We start from the raw sequence: 19,609 nt of genomic DNA, 5'->3' as shown, positions 1-19,609 counted from the left end.
ATGTGTTTATCAGATAAATGCGTGGATACTGCTGGTTTTCTTTTCCACGACGAGGCCTGCTCAAATCTCTAGAATCCTAATATCTTAATCTCTTCCAAATTTGCAGATTAATTTCCCCGAATGTCCAGGAACAGTATTACCAGTCAACGCATTTCCCAGATTTCTCGCTTTCCTTTACCTTTTTTTGCTGTTTCCAACATTTGTTTTCATTTATCCACTTCTCTTATCGACTGTCCTATCCGTTTTTTCCCGATCTGTCTTCCCATACCCTTTACGTGGCGATTCGTCTGAGATGACCCCACTTCCTTCTCTCTTTTGCTGCCTCTATATTCTTTCTCTTATGTGACCCGTTGTCTCTCTGGTTCTCTCCTCTCTCGCAGAAGGGCCGCTACTGGCCTTGGTGACTTTGGCTCGGCCAATGCCGCCAGTCTCTCTAATGCTGTGCCTACCTTCCATCCAGTTTCTACAGCAGTGTCTACCTCCAGCCAGTATCTCCAGTCTTCAGTACTGTGCTTACCTCCATCCAGTTTCTGCAGTAGTGTCTACCTCCCAGCCAGTCTCTCCAGTGCTGTGTCTGCGTCCCAGCCAGTCCCTCCAGTGCTGTGTCTGCGTCCCAGCCAGTCCCTCCAGTACTGTGTCTGCGTCCCAGCCAGTCCCTCCAGTGCTGTGTCTGCGTCCCAGCCAGTCCCTCCAGTGCTGTGTCTGCGTCCCAGCCAGTCCCTCCAGTGCTGTGTCTGCGTCCCAGCCAGTCCCTCCAGTGCTGTGTCTGCGTCCCAGCCAGTCCCTCCAGTGCTGTGTCTGCGTCCCAGCCAGTCCCTCCAGTGCTGTGTCTGTGTCCCAGCCAGTCCCTCCAGTGCTGTGTCTGCGTCCCAGCCAGTCCCTCCAGTGCTGTGTCTGCGTCCCAGCCAGTCCCTCCAGTGCTGTGTCTGCGTCCCAGCCAGTCCCTCCAGTGCTGTGTCTGCGTCCCAGCCAGTCCCTCCAGTGCTGTGTCTGCGTCCCAGCCAGTCCCTCCAGTGCTGTGTCTGCGTCCCAGCCAGTCCCTCCAGTGCTGTGTCTGCGTCCCAGCCAGTCCCTCCAGTGCTGTGTCTGCGTCCCAGCCAGTCCCTCCAGTGCTGTGTCTGCGTCCCAGCCAGTCCCTCCAGTGCTGTGTCTGCGTCCCAGCCAGTCCCTCCAGTGCTGTGTCTGCGTCCCAGCCAGTCCCTCCAGTGCTGTGTCTGCGTCCCAGCCAGTCCCTCCAGTGCTGTGTCTGCATCCCAGCCAGTCCCTCCAGTGCTGTGTCTGCGTCCCAGCCAGTCCCTCCAGTGCTGTGTCTGCGTCCCAGCCAGTCCCTCCAGTGCTGTGTCTGCGTCCCAGCCAGTCTCTCCAGTACGGTCCCCATTACCCAGCTGTACCTACCTGTTTACCAGCATCTCTCGCACTGTGGCCAATCTCTCACTCTGCCCACATCTGGGCCAGTGTCTCCACCCTGCCTATTTGCCTGCCAGTCCCTCTAGCCACAACCTATTGCCTCTCTCCACCTCTGCAGTCAATGCCCATCTTCCTCGCTAGCCTCTCCTATAAGTATGCCCCCTATGCAAATAACTCTAGTCAGTACTAGACCTGCCCTTCCAATCTCTCCCGCCAGTGTAACCAGTTCCTCTGCTGGTCTCTCCACTCTCTGTCCCCAGTCACTGCGCCCACCTCCCCACTAATCTCTCCAGTCCGTGCCCACCCCCCACCAATCTCTCCAGTCCCTGTGCCCACCCCCCACCAATCTTTCCAGTCCCTGTGCCCACCCCCCACCAATCTTTCCAGTCCCTGTGCCCACCCCCCATTTATCTCAGTCCCTGTGCCCACCCCCCATTAATCTCTCCAATTCCTGTGCCCACCCCCATTAATCTCTCCAGTCCCTGTGCCCACCCCCCATTAATCTCTCCAGTCCCTGTGCCCACCCCCCATTAATCTCTCCAGTCCCTGTGCCCACCCCCCATTAATCTCTCCAGTCCCTGTGCCCACCCCCCATTAATCTCTCCAGTCCCTGTGCCCACCCCCATTAATCTCTCCAGTCCCTGTGCCCACCCCCCATTAATCTCTCCAGTCCCTGTGCCCACCCCCCATTAATCTCTCCAGTCCCTGTGCCCACCCCCCATTAATCTCTCCAGTCCCTGTGCCCACCCCCCATTAATCTCTCCAGTCCCTGTGCCCACCCCCCATTAATCTCTCCAGTCCCTGTGCCCACCCCCATTAATCTCTCCAGTCCCTGTGCCCACCCCCCATTAATCTCTCCAGTCCCTGTGCCCACCCCCCATTAATCTCTCCAGTCCCTGTGCCCACCCCCCATTAATCTCTCCAGTCCCTGTGCCCACCCCCCATTAATCTCTCCAGTCCCTGTGCCCACCCCCCATTAATCTCTCAGTCCCTGTGCCCACCCCCCATTAATCTCTCAGTCCCTGTGCCCACCCCCCATTAATCTCTCAGTCCCTGTGCCCACCCCCCATTAATCTCTCAGTCCCTGTGCCCACCCCCCATTAATCTCTCAGTCCCTGTGCCCACCCCCCATTAATCTCTCAGTCCCTGTGCCCACCCCCCATTAATCTCTCAGTCCCTGTGCCCACCTCCCCTCCAATCTCTCCATTCTCTATGCCCGCCTTCCTCCCCAGTCTCTCCAGTCGCCGACGAGCCCGCCTCCCCCGCCAATCTCTCCAGTTAAAGTCAGTGAGCCCGCCTCCCTGGCCGTCTCTCCAGTCAGACACTGCTCGCACCTTCTTTTCACACACGCTTGTTTCCTCCCCCCCGCCCGGTCTTTGCTGCTCTTGAGCCCGATTTCAGTCCGTGTGCGATCCGCCCGCACCGTTTCATGCATGACTGGAGGAAGGTTTGACTTCGACGATGGCGGGAGTTACTGCGGCGGCTGGGAAGACGGCAAAGCCCACGGTCACGGCATCTGCACGGGGCCGAAGGGCCAGGGCGAGTACAGCGGCTCCTGGGCGCACGGGTTCGAGGTGGTGGGAGTCTACACCTGGCCCAGCGGCAATACCTACCAGGGCTACTGGACCCAGGGCAAGCGCCACGGGCTGGGGGTAGAGACGAAGGGTCGCTGGTGTTACCGGGGGGAGTGGACGCATGGCTTCAAGGGCAGGTACGGGCTCCGCCAGAGTCTCAGCAGCCCGGCCAGGTACGAGGGCACATGGAACAACGGGCTGCAGGACGGGTACGGTGTGGAGACCTATGGAGACGGTGGTGAGTACCGGGGACAAGGGGAACCGCCCTCCCCGCACTTTGTACCGAGTCCGAGCATTAACCAAGGCCACGGGGCAACTTTACCTGGGCTCCCAGCGGAAACGTACAGGGGTGCATGAGAAAAAAGGCTTCTTTTAAAAACAATTTTCATTGAGTGCCTTGTTTCCATTTAGACTGTTAAAACATTGGATTGCATTTTAATTAAGTCAAAAGCGTAAATGTTAGGAATATTCTAGCTCATTAAAACAGGAACTACCAATTCTCACTAAACCCCCCCCCCTCCCCCGCGGAAACTTTGAAAGTCTGTGAGCTGTGCGCTGTTTTCGCTCACAGTCTGTCCACACCGAGTGTGAAGGCACAACCAGAGAAACTTTCGTTAAAGAGGGAACTTCCACATAATCGTCTTCTGGGCAAAAAAAAAATCAAGTCTGTCAAATTTATCGAGCAGGATTGAAGTGGAGAAAATTTAAGCAAAATATCCTCTAGCTTGGTGGGAGATTTCAGAGTGAGAGTGTTATTGTAACTGGTGCAAGGAAGTAGCCACGCGCTATTTAATGGCGATCTGTAGTGAGATGTTTGGGAAGTGCATACTATTTAAGAATAGTTTTGATCTGTTCATGTTTATTATCTGATGCAGATGCGTATAAAGTAGTTTGGAATTAAAGGAGGGGGTTATTTTATGGTTTACTTATTTTAATTTCCAACCGAGCAGATAACAGTTGGAGCTGGGTTAAATTCGTCGCTTTAGTGCAGCCGTAAATGTATTTATTTCGCAGTAAGGGAGCGTGGCGTGGGAGCGTATGTATTAAAATCGTTCCTTTTATAAATTCTATTGTGTATGCAGACAGCCCTGTGAAATCATTGGTCTGTCAGATGTTCAAAATGCCGTATGAGCTATTCACCGAGTCCAGATATCCAAATATTAAGTAGTTTCACAGAATTATTGTCATTTTAAAAAAAGATAATAGCAGTAAATTTCGAAGCATCCGAGAAAGGGTAGTCAAATTCTGTAACAGATGTCTAGATCAACGTAAACCAGCAAAAGCAACAGCTGAATAGATGGCTGGGTGTATGATAGTGGCCAATCATCTCCTATAGAAATACTAAAAATGTATGGGGTGAGGGGAAGTTCTGTACACTTTATAATCGACACGATTGCATAAAGGTCATTGTAACAGATAAGGAACATTAACACATTAATAATTTCAAAATGGGTCACATTAATTATGTTCATAAATTTCTATTTGGAATTACTTTGATTACTTACATGGAATAGTGATGCTATTCTAAACATAAGCAAAACTTTTGTGCACATTTTTAAAGGAAAAGTAAACATTTAATGAAGTTATTCAATTCCCTAGCTCCATTGCAAAGTTACTAAATACAGTCTAATTTGAGTGTGGGCATTTGTTTATTCAACTATATTGTATTTCATCTATATTGTCCCTCCATAGTCTTGCCCCACCTTCCCTTAATAATCTCCTCCAGCTTTCCCTTCCTGCGCTCACACTAGCTCCTTGTCCCTGCTTCCTCAGCTCCACTACTGGCGGCTGCTCCCTTCATCTGTTACACCCTTTCCTCTGGAACTAATTCCCTGCTCAGTTCCCTCCACCTTGACATATCTCTGCCTTCATAACACTCTCCAAACCCTTCTCTTTTGCCCCCACCCTAAGACTCTCTTTTCCTTTTTTCCCCATCTGCTTGGAATCCTTTGTCTTTTTTCCTTAATGTAAAGTAACTTCACATCGTCCTGTGCGAGAAGTGCTATAGATATAGCAAGTTGTCGTTACAGCTTCTGAAATGGCATATGGATTTACCAAGACTAGGATGCCACAGTATTGGTTTTTCCTGTAGGCAGAAGTTATAGTTCTTAGTTTGACATTTCATACATGCATGATAATTATTACAAGCACTATTTTTGCTGGAATGTTTCCAGAAGAGAAAGTTCTCAGAATATTGAATTCCCATATAGAATTACAATGGGACATCGCAGGAAAAGAAGCCAATTGTACACATTTGCTTTCAGACAGAATTATCAGTAGGCATCTTGAAAAGGTTGGTCATAGGATTGCAATTGTTTTAAATAGTTTCCTAGATAATTACTTGAAATGTAACATCCTCATACTTCATTTTCACAAAATCGATTTTTAGACATATTATTTGTGGATTGTGAGAAAGTAGCAGATGAGGTAACAGTGAAAATTCTTCCTGTGATTAAAAGTATTACATATGCTAGTTGTACTAAAGATACACAATATGAGCAGAATATATGTATGTGAAAATGTTTTGTTGCTAGAAAAAATACCATAGTTGGGAGCACAAGTTGATTCCCATCTTAAAGGCAACAGAGAGACCTGCCTATAACAACAATTAAACTTTCAGTTTGTCTACAGTTAGGGTCGTGGCTCAGCAGTTAAATGCACTGCCTGGTGAAGTACTGAACCGTACAGAATAGGATTTCTGGTCTGTGTTCAGTTAGCTAATCTCAGCTAGGTTGGTAGTATGGGTGCTACAATATGCTCAGGGTTCCTGAGTTAGGGAGCAAAACAGAAGATTCCTATTCCTGATCCCTATCCTGCAATCCCTGCTGGAAAGTGCATATGTGTCATTGTCGGGTGCAGTCAGAATTGGGATGGTCAGCTTGGTCCAGTAACCTACTGGCACCCACTGTCTAAGCTTATATAGAGAGAATAACCACTTGCATGATGTACCGAAGGGCTGATGTTATCCATGGGTGTATACTACTGCAATAATTCCAGCCTGCAAGAAAGGAGAGAACTCTGGAGAAAAAAAAAATTAGGATGATGTTGGCCTTTTAACCATTGCACCACATTGTTGTATGCAGCAAGTTATATACATTTGTGGTGATCAGAGAAATAAAAGTCCATGTTAGGTCCAGACACCGATTTTTTTTTCCTAATAAGGAATGTTAATGTTAATACATAGTATAGCTGCCAAAATGAAGTCTTACAAACATTGAATTCACCTCATTTATATATCTTCCAAAATGAGCACTGTAAATTATAGATGTTCCTTCAGGCACTGAAACATTTTTTTAAAAAGTGAACCTAATGTTGATTTTCAAAAAAAACCATGAACTTGGTTTAATGCCTATGCCCAAAAGAACAGTTTTGTCCGTCTGCTAATGGAAATGACTGGAGTCTATCGAGGTAGTTGAGAGTAATCAGATCATCAACTAAAAATAGTTTTCTAACTTATCAACCCATGTCATCATTGACCAAAATACCCAACCTGGGAGCAGAGTACTGAGTATGACATTTAAACACACTCACAAACATAAGACATAATATGTATCACATCAAAGCAAAATTAAATGAGGGTTTATGTGGTTATGGCATTGAAACTAAAAGGCTGGGATGCAGTTACTGTACATGATATGAACAGTATTGATAACTTTTAAGTCCTTAGTAAGAACTCCTAGCATATAAATCCACTATATTTTTCAAAATCTTCCAGAAGTTACATTGATTTGTATCCAGAATGCTACAAACTAGGCAAGAGTGTCAGCCTGTTAGTGAGTTATTACATTATAACCCCATAGCGATTCATGAATTAAAATTCAGTCCATATTCATGGTATTACATTAAAATCTTTCAGATAGATTGGATTTTAACCAATAGATCATAATTAACTTCAGTGTATGTTCATCCTAAAGTATAAGCTTTTTTAAAAAAAATGCTGTTATTAGGGACACAACTGCAAAGCAATTATTATTGAATAAATCAATGTGTACCTAACATACATGTTTGGTTATCTATATGGAAATATTGTGCAGAGTGATCTCTTCTATAAAATTTAATTTAGGAAAGTTGATCAAAGCAGTTCTTATATTGTTAAACTGAAGAAATTTACTGCCCGAGATGGCAGACTTGGTATGGAGTTCAACCTCACTGTTCTGGTCATGCTGTAACTGAGGAAGAACCAACTCTGGTCTATAATGTACATGCTATGTTCTTGAGGTAGATGAAAGTTTGTGACTGCAGTATTGTTTTCTGTGAATCTATACAGATTTCAGACTATTGAAAAGCAAGCCTACTCCCTGTTGCGTTAGGAATACATCCTAATCTTATCAGAGTTTTGCATTGACCAGAATTTGAATGGGTGTGAAGTATTTGGGAACATTGTGAACGTTATTTTTCCTAGCTAATGTAATGTACATATTCTCAGAAAATTTGGATCTATGACTATGTTATATTAAAGTACAATTTTTAAATAATTCATCTGTTGTAGTTTTGATTTTAAAGCTTGCAACCAACAGAAATGTATTATATAATTTTATGGTGTAACACAGCTTTTTAACTCATTGGTAAGTTTCTTCTCGATTTCCTCCCACACTCTAGATCGGCATGGTGTTAGCCAATTAATTTTGGTGCCCGAGAGGGAATTGAGAAGGCTTAAGCAAATATCTCCATGGTCCACCATAAAATTCTCTCCATATGTTGTTTTGTAATTCAGTCCTTCAAACAAATGAACATTTTTGCTTTAGTTAGTTTTGATTTTTTTCTCAAACGATGATACCCACTGCTAGCAAATCACTAGTCAATGTTGCCATGGAAACATGATTTCGTTGGTTGAGAGTATACATTCTAGGCATTTTTTTAACTGGCTGTGTTTTGTTTTCTAGCTTTAGCAAGCAATATTTTTTTTGTTTGGGGAGAATTTCAGTTTGAAAAATGGATTCTGATTCTATTTAGAAGACACCATGGGAAAAGATTAGAAATGGGTTACTTGTCAGCAAAAATAAATTCTTAAATTACATACTTGAAAATATTTATTTGTTCTTTATGTGAATTAACAAAAGGTTCATATTACCATTGATAAAACAGCACAACAACTGATTAATTCTCAATCGGGCAAACTATTGAACAGATTATGTATGGTAATTAAGATTTTAAAAAGTTAATAAGACTATCAACTGTTGCTGTTATAATTCAGGCTACTACTCAACGCTCTTTTTATTCATCCTCTCTGTAAAAATCAGCTTCCATAGGCAAGACTAGATGCAAAATTCTGGTTAGCATGTTACAATGAGTCCTTATACTAATGGGACACCCATTGAAAATAATTCGTCACCCCAATTTATACTCCTGATCTCTCCAAATCAGCAGATAAACATCATATTGATACACCATGTAGCTCAGGCTAAAACTATTACTTTAAAGTTATTGAGGGAAATAAAATTATACAGAACCTAGAATACTTTAGCATATTATATAGCAATACATTAACTCTGCACTGCCGCATGTTTTCTAAGTTTAACATAACAAATAACTTTAGAGATACTTAATCCCTTTTTCTCCAGAGTCCTTTAAGTGAGGTTATATTGCCATAGATGGGCTTCCAGACACTTAGGAGTTCTGGCTCACCACTGCTAAGCGGAACTCAACAGTTGAATCATGTGAACTAAAGCAATCACCAGCAGGCTGAGGTTCTTCTGGAAACAGAACTGTGAATCAAAATCTGAACAAGACGATATCGTCCATTTACAACGTTGTCCTGGAGTGTCCGCAGTTCTTCTGCCAAAGTTACGGCGGACAAGTAGGAGAATTTCACCCCCATAGCATCTGTTGTTGAGAAAATACTATTGCTGGCAAAAGACATTACTTGTCCCTTCATACAAATACAACTCCCCCTTGTCTGATTAGTTACCAACAACAACTTGCATATATATAGTGCCTATAACAGCAAAACATCTTAATGCACTTCACAGAGGCATAATCAGACAAAAATGGACACCAAACCAAAGGAGACGACATTAGGAGGGCTGACCAAAAGCTTGCTCAAAGAGGTGGGTTTTAAAGAGGGTCCTAAAGAAGGAGATGGAGAGACAAAGTGGTTTTAGGGAGGGAATTACAAAGTGTGGGACCTAGGAGGCTGAAGGCATAGCTGTAAGTGGAGCCTGGAGGTGACAGAGGTGTATGAGAGTTTCAGCAGCAGATATGCTGCAGCAGGGGTGGAGGCAGGTAATATTCAGATGGTGGAAGTAGGTCTTTGTGATGAAGAGGATATGGGGCCAATGCTCAGCTTGGGGTTGAAAATGACGGCAAGATTGTAAACAGTCTGGTTCCACCTGAAACAGTGGTTGGGGAGGGGAATGGATTCAGTGGCAAGGGTATGGAGTTTGTGGCGGGGGCCAAAGACAATAGCTTCGGTCTTCCCAATGTTTAACTGGAGGAAGCTATGGCTCATCCAAAACTGGATGTCAAAGAAGCGGTCTGACAGCACAGTGGCAGTAGAGAGCATGGGAGAGGTGGTGGATGGGTAGAGCTGGGTATCGTCAGCATGCACCTGGGAGCTTCCCCCATCCCTTTAGATGATGCTGCCAAAGGGCAGCATGTAGACGAGGAAGAGGGGGGTGCCGAGGATAGATCCTTGTGGATTCCAGAGGTAATGGTATGGGGGCAGGAGGAGAAGCCATTGCTGGAGATGCTCTGGGTATGAGGCATTGGAGTAGGATGATGTGGTAGACCAAGTCAAAGGCTGCAGAAAGATCAAGGAGGGAAAATGCACTATGGTCACAGGCACATAGGAAGCGCCTTGGGATGTTTTACTACATTAAAGGCGCTATATATATGTAAGTTGTTGATGTCATTTGTGATTTTGATTTGGGCTATTCCGGTGTTGTGGCAGAGACAGAAACCTGACTGGAAAGATTCAAACATGGAGTTGTGGGAAAGATGGGCACAGATTTAGGAGGCAGCAACGCATTCAAGGATTTTGGAGAAGAATGGGAAGTTGGAGATGGGGCGGTGGCTTGCAAGGATCAAACAAGCTGACCTGCTTTCCTTCAGATAAGTTGACCTCTGCCATCAGCTGGTGGCCTCATGGAGATAGGGAGTTTCCAGTTTTAATGCCAGCTAATTCAAAATGCACCAGAATGTGTCAGCTGTCCTGTCCATTTATCTAACATAAGGAGGTGCCATATAATCCAGAAACTTTATATGCAAAATATAATAATGTAGAATTTCTATAAATTGAAACAGAAAGGATCCTAGATCCATTAAAACTACAATTGTGTGCCTCTTTTCTACCATGATGCACTGTGTTCCACGTACAGGACTGCTGGGTCCAAAACCACTCCGATTATGTCAGTTCCACTGAAATCCACCCAATGTAGTGCTGCAGCAATGGAATAACGTTCTTGCGTTGTTGACTCCAGTCCAGCACTTGCAGTCTACAGTTCCTTCTGATCCAATGCACATTTTACATCATAAGGCACAATAAAACTGTAATTTTTACTCAGCCATTGGCATGACTTTAGTTGGTAGATTTGTTGGCCAGTGGGAATACTGGATGCATACATGGGCATCTCTAACTTCTTCCAAATGTCAGAACAATACAGTATAAACAAGGGTGTGAGTAACAAGGGAGCAGTGAAGGGTATTTCTCAGGTCACCAGAGCTTCCTTCAGATTCTGTGATATGATTTCTCTCTTCTAGATGATTTGTAACAATTTGTGTGAGTGGTTGGTAAGATGTAACCATCGCATTTATATATCTCTGGGGTTTCAACAACTGTAGGAGCTTTTTCAGTCTTTATCTGCTTAATGGCTTGAACTGTCTCTCCATTTTGGTAGATGGTCAGGTTCCTCCTTGGATTTTTGGCCCACTAGGTCTATGGTGTCTTTCTTTGTGATGTGAGTTATTATCTGAGCTCTTTAATTTTGCAAGTCCTCAGGCGATGAGGTGTAGACAGCTTTTAGTGCGTCATATAAGTTCTTTTAATCATGCTTGTTTGCATAAAATTGGATTTTCTTTGCTTTGACATCCTATCAACCCTTTTGCATCTTTTTAAGCTTGTACTGGGCCTCATATAGAAGCATGTAGTGTGCATTCTTTGTAGTGACTACTTGGTTGTTTTGCTAGCTGAGCTATGACCTTTTCTGATTAGGAATATCTTGAATTTTTTTCTTTATTCACGTCAAGCCACTTGTAATGGACTCTAAAGACATTGGTGTAGAAATTCGTTGGTGCCACACCCATTTTATAGGTGTAAAACGAAAACCTAAGCATGCAATATGACTGGTAGCATGCCACGTTCCATGCTGGAAACGCGCCGCCCACCATATTGGTAAAGCCTGAAGTTTAGGCGTCCAGGCATTATACAAATAGGGGGCCCATCCTGAAATTGAGCTGCCCTGAACGCTGCTGACGCTAGGCCGGCTGCATTCCGGATAACCAAGTCTACATACAGCCAATCCAGTGGTCCTTAAAGGGACCCTTGGAGGCTGCCACCAAAAAGGTAAGTTTTAAAAAAAAAATACGTACTTGAATGTGGAGCTGTCCACAACAGTCCCAAAGACAGTTGCCGGCCTCCATTTGGCTCCCGACTGATGGCCTCCCTCCCCTCCTCTCCCAGGACCTACCCGGTGACGCAGTAGCCTGAAATTTAAATCCGCTCCACCAGCAAGCTGCCTGGGGACATGCAGCAGGTCTACAGCTCACTGGTCTAATTTAAATAGGGCCTGAGGCCCAATATCAGGTGTGCCATGGGCCTACCCATTCCAGCGCAAGGATTGTTCCCTGCACTCACTTCACGAGGCAGGGCAGCGTTATCCAGTTTCACGCCTGTGGTTTTCCTAAAGCAACCACCCATTACTGTTCACGCTCTGCCATTTTTCACAATGACATCTCACCATGTTTTTTGATCTTTTTCAACACAAGCATTCACATCTTCAAGATTTGTTAGTTTGTCAGCATTTGCCACTAAGCTGGTGACATCCAAGACTGAGAGAGAACGACTGTTTGATGTTATCATTTGCCATTGTAGGAGCATTTATTAGAGCTGCATATCACTTGTGCTGTAGGTGTATTTTGGTAGAAGCGTTAACCCTTTTAAAATAAACTGGTTAATGTTTAACGACAAATTTTGTTATGATTTGGGCCTTGTTCCAACGATTTTAACTTGTGTTCAACTTAAAAGGCAATTTTCATAAGGAGATGGATTCTCCTACGAAACCTGCACCCATATGCATGCCATGAATGGGATAGCATGGCACAGGGCTACCAGTTACTCTTTAATTACAATATAATGCACTGCATCTGGCAAGGCCAGCTTATTGCTCTGTCAGCAAGGGATCTGACGTAGCAGTCCCAATGACTTTTTAGCTGGGATTAATAAAACAGCCCTATAGAGTAAATAGAAATGATTTTTATACTTAAGTGGAGCTTATATGGAGCTGATCATGTGATTTGTTGACATCATCCCATTACATTGAGTTGTCTATTTTGAAACCTTGTTAAACTTTCTAAGTATAATTTCATAGTGAGTCAGCACAATATCCTAAAATCATATGGATGTCAAAGAAATTAATTGCATTTATACAGCACCTTTCATGGCCTCAGGATGTCCCAAAACACTTCCAGCCAATGAAGTACTATTGAAGTGCAGTCACTGTTGTAATGTAGGGAAGTGCGGCAGCCAGTTTGTGTACAACAAGGTCCCACAAACAACAATGAGATAATGACCAGATAATCTGTTTTAGTGATGTTGGTTGAGGGATAAATATTGGCCAGGCGACCAGGGAGAACTTCTTCAGATAGTGCTGTGGGATCTTTTACGTTCACCTGAGAAGGCAAACAGGGCATCCGTTTAGCATCACAGACAGCACCTTTGACAGTGCAGCACTCCCTCGGTACTGCGCAGAAGTCTCAGCCCAGATTATGTGCTCAAGGTTTGCACAAATTGGATCCAAGTAAGCTTTTCTGCCGTGTACAGAATTCAAGTACAAGAGGTCGTATTTATGAATTAAGGACAATAAAAGAAAATAGGAAATGCAGGAGGAACATTTTTACTAAAAGGGTAGTTGGTAAGCGAAACAGATTAGCGGCATGGGTGGTGGAACAAGAAACTTTAGTAGGTTTCAAGAAGGAACTAAACAGGTTCTTGTCAACAAATGGTTATTAGAAATGCACCAAGGAAGTACTGTGGATGGATGGGCCAAAGGTCTTCTGCCTGAAACTGTGACTATGTTACAAATAAATAGATAGCTTTAGTGAAATTTGTGAGAATATTTAGGAATGTGATTCAAACATGTATGTATGTATGTGTGTATATATATATGTATATATATGTGTATATATATGTGTATATATATATATATATATATATATATATGTATATGTAAATGTAGTAATCAACCTTGCTATCTGAAAATAGATGGATCTCTCTCATTATTGAAAGACTTTATCAGCTTTCAACGTATTCTTATATACATCTGAATGTTACAAATTAGAATTAGAGAACTCTATGGAGCTGGAGAACATTTCGCAATGTTCAGTGATCTCTGAAACAAAATTAATCTTATCTAATTTTGGTGCAGAAATTAAAAGATTAAACTGACAAATTATGTAATAATCTTGTTAAGAAGTGAAAATTCATATCTGGAAAATTCATTTGTTTGAAGGATATCTTTTTTATTAAGTAACAAAACTAACCATTTCCATGAATGGTACAATTAAACGATTTAAGTACAACTGGCCCAACTAACTGCAGTTAATCGTTGAATCTATGAAATGAGTAAAAAAACATTGAATAATAGTCCAGGGCGATTGCAACTACCCCCAAATAAACTGGCAAGAAGAGATAGGGAAAAGGGAATGGAGTGTTTATAGTGTGTACAGGACTCCTTTCTTACCCAGAATGTGAGAAGCTTAAGCAGAGAGGAATCACTGCTGGATCTAGTAATGGGAAATGAACCAGAGCAGATAAGAGAAGTAAGCATAGGGGTACATCATAGGGGAATAGTGATCATAACATAATACGGTTTAAAATAACAATTGAGAAAGACATAACCAAGACAAAGACCAAAGTAATAGATTGGAAAAAAGCTAATTTTTGAAGGTCCGAAAATGGTACAAAGGAAGGTAAACTGGAAAAAATAATTCTCCAAAAAACAAGAACAAATTAGCCAATAATGAAACACCATGGACGAATAAAGAGAAAAGGGTAAAATTGAAACTAAAGAAAAAGGCATATACCAAGTCCATAGACAATAAAGAAGAGGATGATGACAAAAGGGAATACAAAGAGGTTAGGAAAGAAGTCAAAAAACAATTAGGAAAGCAAAGAGGAACTACAAAATTAAACTTTCAAGGAATATAAAAAGAAATAGTAAAGTATTCTACAGATACATAAATAGCAAAAGAAAAATCAGAATAGAGATAGGATCACTAAGGGATGCACAAGATAATCTCATAGGTAACAACAACGAAACGGCAGAAATATTGAATGGTTACTTTGTCTCCATATTGTAGACTGATGGCTAAAGTCATATCATGTGGAGTCAGGGGACAGGTAGCATGGATAGCAAGTTGGCTACAAAACAGAAAAGAGAGTAGGGGTTAAGGGTAGCTACTCAAACTGGCAAAAGGTAGGAAGTGGTGTTCTACAGGGATCAGTGCTGGGACCACAGTTGTTCACAATTTACATTAATGATTTGGAATCGGGAGTACAATTTCAGAATTTGCAGACAACACCAAATTGGGGGTATAGTTAATAAAAGGAAGAATGCCAAACTTGCAGAGTGGGCATGTAATTGGCAAAAGAATTTCAAAATAGACAAGTGTGAGGTGGTACATTTTGGTAGGAAGAATAAGGAGGCCACATACTGCTTGGATAATAAGACTCTAAACGGGATGGAGGAACAAAGGGATCTAGGGGTACAGGTACATAAATCATTGAAAGTAGCGATGCAGGTTAATAAGGCCATAAAGGCAATCAATAGGGTTCATTTCTAGAGGAATAGAATTGAAAAGCAAAGAAGTTACGTTAAACTTCTATAGAACCTTGGTTAGACCACAGTTGGAGTATTGTGCACAGTTCTGGTCTCCATATTATAGAAAGGATATAGAGGCATTGGAGAGGGTGCAAAAACGATTCACAAGGATGATACCAGAACAGAGAGGATATCCTTTTCAGGAAAGGCTGAACGGGCTTTAGAAAAGAGAAGGCTGAGGGGTGACCTGATAGAGGTCTTTAAGATTATGAAAGGGTTTGATAAGGTAGATGTAGAGAAGATGTTTCCACTTGTGGGGGAGTCCAAAACTAGAGGTCATCAATATAAGATAGTCACTAATAAATCCAATAGAGAATTCAGGAGAAACCTCATTACCCAGAGAGTGGTAAGAATGTGGAACCTGCTACCACAAGGAGTAGTTGAGGCAAAAAGCATAGATGCATTTAAGGGAAAGCTAGATAAACACATGGGGGAGAAAGGAATTGAAGGGTAAGGTGATAGGGTTAGAGGAAGTAGGGCAAGAGGAGGCTCGTGTGAAACATAAACGCTGTCATAAACCAGTTGGGCCGAATGGCCTGTTTCTGTGCTGTAGACTTGATGTAACTTGATCTTTGCTCAAAAGTAAAGGACACTCACACAAAGATCAGTAACAAAGTTATGGATCGTTTTACTGTCTGGTTAATACAAGCATAGGAATGTCCAGTGAAACTGAACTACTCGTACAACTACTGGCACACCCATCATTTCCACTTGATGCCAATTTTGATAGTATGATACTTTTTTTAAAGGATACAATTACGCCAACTTTGATCTTCCAAAATTTTGTTTTGGCTAAAATCTTTCCACAGCAAAAGTCGAAAGTTAAAAATGAATTACTTCACAGTTAAGTTACGGACAATATTTAGCCATGTTTCTGATCTAATTAACTTTCTTGCTACATAGCCAAGGGTGAAGTTGATGGCCATACGATTCTCAAGAACTGGTAAAAGGGGACAATGCAAAGAGAAACCACGTCTCTTTCTATGTTCTGTATTGGTATTGCTAACTATATTGTCCAAATGTTCTCAAAGATCACCTAATATTTTCACGATGTAATCAAAAGGTATTGGAATACATTGTTTACTTAAATATCGTACTTAATTAATGTTCCCTATTTTAGAAGAGAAAAAGAAAAATTTGGAAGAAGAGGTGTGTGCTTTCTGAAGGGCTGGAACATATTTTAAAACATTGTAATAATTTAAAATATTTACACCTTATATAAATATATTTTCTAGAGTTTTCCAGTCCTATGCACCTCTAATGTATTGGTGAATTTTATTTTTGAATTTAATGAATAACTTTGCCGTAAGATCCTATGAGGATTATATATACTCATGGCTTCAAGTAGACTTTTGCAATGATTCCCAGATGTGGTCTTCAAAATGGCACAAACCGTTGCATAATATCTGTGAAAGCACAGTTTTAGCTATTTATTTTTGAACTTTCACCTTTGGTATGTACTGATATTTTGTAAGACAAAATCTGTCTAAGCCATCCTGAACAGCTCATTACACAGATGGTGCTAAAATGATAGCTTAGCTACACAAAGTCTGCACAGTCGAGGTTGCCTGGATTACAGAACCCCAACAGAGTATTGCCACTGGCTCTTTAATTCCTCACACCACCGACAATTGCATTATATCTTGTTGCATCCTTTGTCCAATCATAGCATGATTTCTGCCTATGACACAGACACCTCTTTGTGACACACTGTTAAGGGTATGATTAAGAGATGAATTTCAAGGTGGCAGTGATTGATAACATAGGTTGTTCTATATGCTTGGCAGATGTGACAAGTCATCTTATAAGTGCTGAGCTGGAACATCACCAAAAAATTACCAGCCCATATTACAATGTTCCCTACTGTTTTTTTTTAAATCATTCCTTATTTATGAACTTGTGTCCCACTTATTTTATCCCCCTATTTTGTATTGTCATGTAAGATTGTATCCAGTACAGTCCGAGTATTTGCATTCTGTAAGCATTCCTGGCAGTGAAATTTCAACAAAAACAAATTTGGGACATCTATTTAACATCTTTTGCCACAAATCCATACAGTTTTTACACGTGAGAACCATGGTAACACAAAATACAGAATTGCAATTCTTAGATTTAGTGAATACTGAAAATGTTTCATTCTATTTTATGAGATTCAATATTCACAGACAATCAGTTGTTTGCTTTGTAAACAATTAACTTTACAAGCAAAAAAAGATATTCAGGTTGGAAAAATTAATTATCCATGTAATTGATACAATGTTTATGTACATATTAAACATTAAATGTTGGTAAAGAAATCCTAGTTTCAAATTTCAGATTGATTTATTCACAAAAAACCTGAAACTGCACACATTTGCTGTGTACTTTTTTGAAGGGGCAATAAGAACTGAATTACCAAAAAACAGTGCCTAAATGTCTGTTGTATTTGTGTGTTGGGTATTTAAAGCTTGAGTTCAAGTTAAGTACAAATTGTAATTCCTTTTTAATCCATGTTCTGAAGGCACGTACCAGGGACAGTGGGCCGGAGGAATGCGTCATGGATATGGTGTACGCCAGAGTGTGCCATTTGGTATGGCCACGGTCATCCGCTCACCACTCCGTACCTCCCTAGCATCGCTTCGAAGTGAACAAAGCAATGGCACAATTCTACATGATATATCTTCAGATAGTCCAGCTGGCACAAGAGGTGGGTTTGTCCTCACATTTCATAGTGATACAGAATTAATGACTGGCAAGAAAAAGGGCTTTTTCAGAAGAGGATCACTCCTGGGAAACCTAAAGCTCAAAAGGTCTGAGTCCAAGTCATCTTTGGCTAGCAAACGTAGCTCTGCTCAGAGTGAAGCATCAATGAGTAGAATAAGTTCAGCAAATAGTGACGCCAATTCGACAATCAGTTTTGGAGAAGGTGATTCTGAATATTTACCAGTGGAAGATCATGTCGATGCTACCACAACTGAATCATATATGGGGGAATGGAAAAATGATAAACGCAGTGGGTTTGGTGTAAGTGAGCGCTCAAATGGTATGAAGTATGAGGGAGAATGGTTGAATAATCAGAGGAATGGTTATGGATGTACGACCTTTCCAGATGGCACAAAGGAAGAAGGAAAATATAAAAATAACATTTTAGTCCGAGGAAAGAAAAAGCACCTTATACCCCTAAGAACCAGCAAAATTAAAGAAAAAGTGGAGAGAGCCACAGAAGGAGCACATCGAGCAGCAGCGATTGCCAGAACAAAAGTGGATATAGCAGCTTCAAGGTGAGTAATCATATTGTGTAGGTTAGCTACACTCTGACTAACTTCTAAAGTTACTTTAAACATGATTAATTTGAACACGATATGTTTGCAAGTTTTTAAGATAAAGGTAGTAAATGATCTTGTTCAAACCTACAATTATTCTGACAGTCTCACAATGTAACAACTTAATGAAGCAATACAGATTTAGAAAAAATGCTGCCTTTCTCTTTTTTTTGCATTTTCTCCTGTCTCCTAAAAGTGATGACTCAATAATTATATCCCCCCCCCCCCCCACAGCCTGAGGCCAAATATGATGCATTTCTGAGATTCTATTATACTTCAGTTTCTAAACCTTTATTACTCTTTTACTGAAATTAACCCATCAAGAACTGATCTTCCTTTGTGGTATTCAAAAATGCAGTGCTTTCAGGGATTGCTGTAAACTTTTCTAAGTTGGCTGTTCAAGCTATTTTGTATTATAGACCTATGGGAGTAGTGATGGATACCTTCACTTCCTGCTCATAGAACAATGCTTCTTTTGTTGAACAATGTTTTTTCCCCCTGGCCAGTCACCGGTGGTAACAAAAATACTTGTGAAACTGAAATTCCTGATTTACGCATCTGGAACATATTGTGAAGTAGAATTGTGTAGAATATTGGTTGTAATATTTATTTGTACAAATTGAGAATAGCAAAAATTGTAGCATATCAGTTGAGAAATGCAACTATAGTTTTGAAAGTGTTAATCTTGAACAATTTTAATGATGAGGAATTGTGCCTGGTGACTTCCAAATTATGACATGTAATGACCTCCCTGAAACATGTTGTCAAATGTAGGTTGCTTCCTTGTTCTTAGTGAGATGTTCACAGGTGTAATAGCTCTGCTTCTTGCATTGCTTGTTGGAGCCATGATGTTACCCATTGAAACAACCAATATGAAAAATGGGGAAATGCATTATTTGGGCAAGATATAAATTCAATATTTTGATTTGAGTATAGAAGATTAGAGGTGATCTAATTGAGGTTTTTAAGATAATCAAACCATGGAGGGTCGATGGAGTTAAGATACAGATCAGGCATCATCTAATTGAATGGCAGAACAGGCTTGAGTGGCTGAATAGCCTACTCTTGTCCCTATGTTCCTAATATTTTGACTTTTGGGTTTTAATATATAGCTTAAAAGGTATGCTGCGCCCCCTCCCCCCTCACATTATTACTTCATTGCACAGGCTCACATATGAACTATACATTTATTAAATCTAGTTTTGAGAACATTTGAAAAGCAATATTTCTGTTTGCTTTTATTAATGTCACCAGTTTGTAGTTATCACTGTTGCAGTATTGTCATCTGGTA

The 19,609-nt window shown here is 41.6% G+C and overlaps 1 protein-coding gene across 3 annotated transcripts in view; it reads left to right on the top strand.

Annotated features, from left to right (window-relative positions):
- Positions 1-2,724: 2,724 nt before the first annotated feature.
- The window catches only part of jph1b (junctophilin 1b), a 119,917-nt gene continuing 103,032 nt past the window's right edge, over positions 2,725-19,609 (top strand). For all 3 annotated transcript variants that reach the window (XM_067980478.1, XM_067980477.1, XM_067980482.1), the window contains exons 1-2: positions 2,725-3,219; positions 17,517-18,276. In XM_067980478.1, the coding sequence (XP_067836579.1) occupies positions 2,841-3,219; positions 17,517-18,276 (1,139 nt within the window). In that variant the 5' untranslated portion in view covers positions 2,725-2,840. The remainder of the gene's footprint in view (positions 3,220-17,516; positions 18,277-19,609) is intronic.

This window comes from Heptranchias perlo, chromosome 3 (genome assembly GCF_035084215.1).
Source record: "Heptranchias perlo isolate sHepPer1 chromosome 3, sHepPer1.hap1, whole genome shotgun sequence".
Lineage (NCBI taxonomy): Eukaryota > Metazoa > Chordata > Chondrichthyes > Hexanchiformes > Hexanchidae > Heptranchias > Heptranchias perlo.
This window is presented reverse-complemented; position numbering and strand designations above follow the sequence as displayed.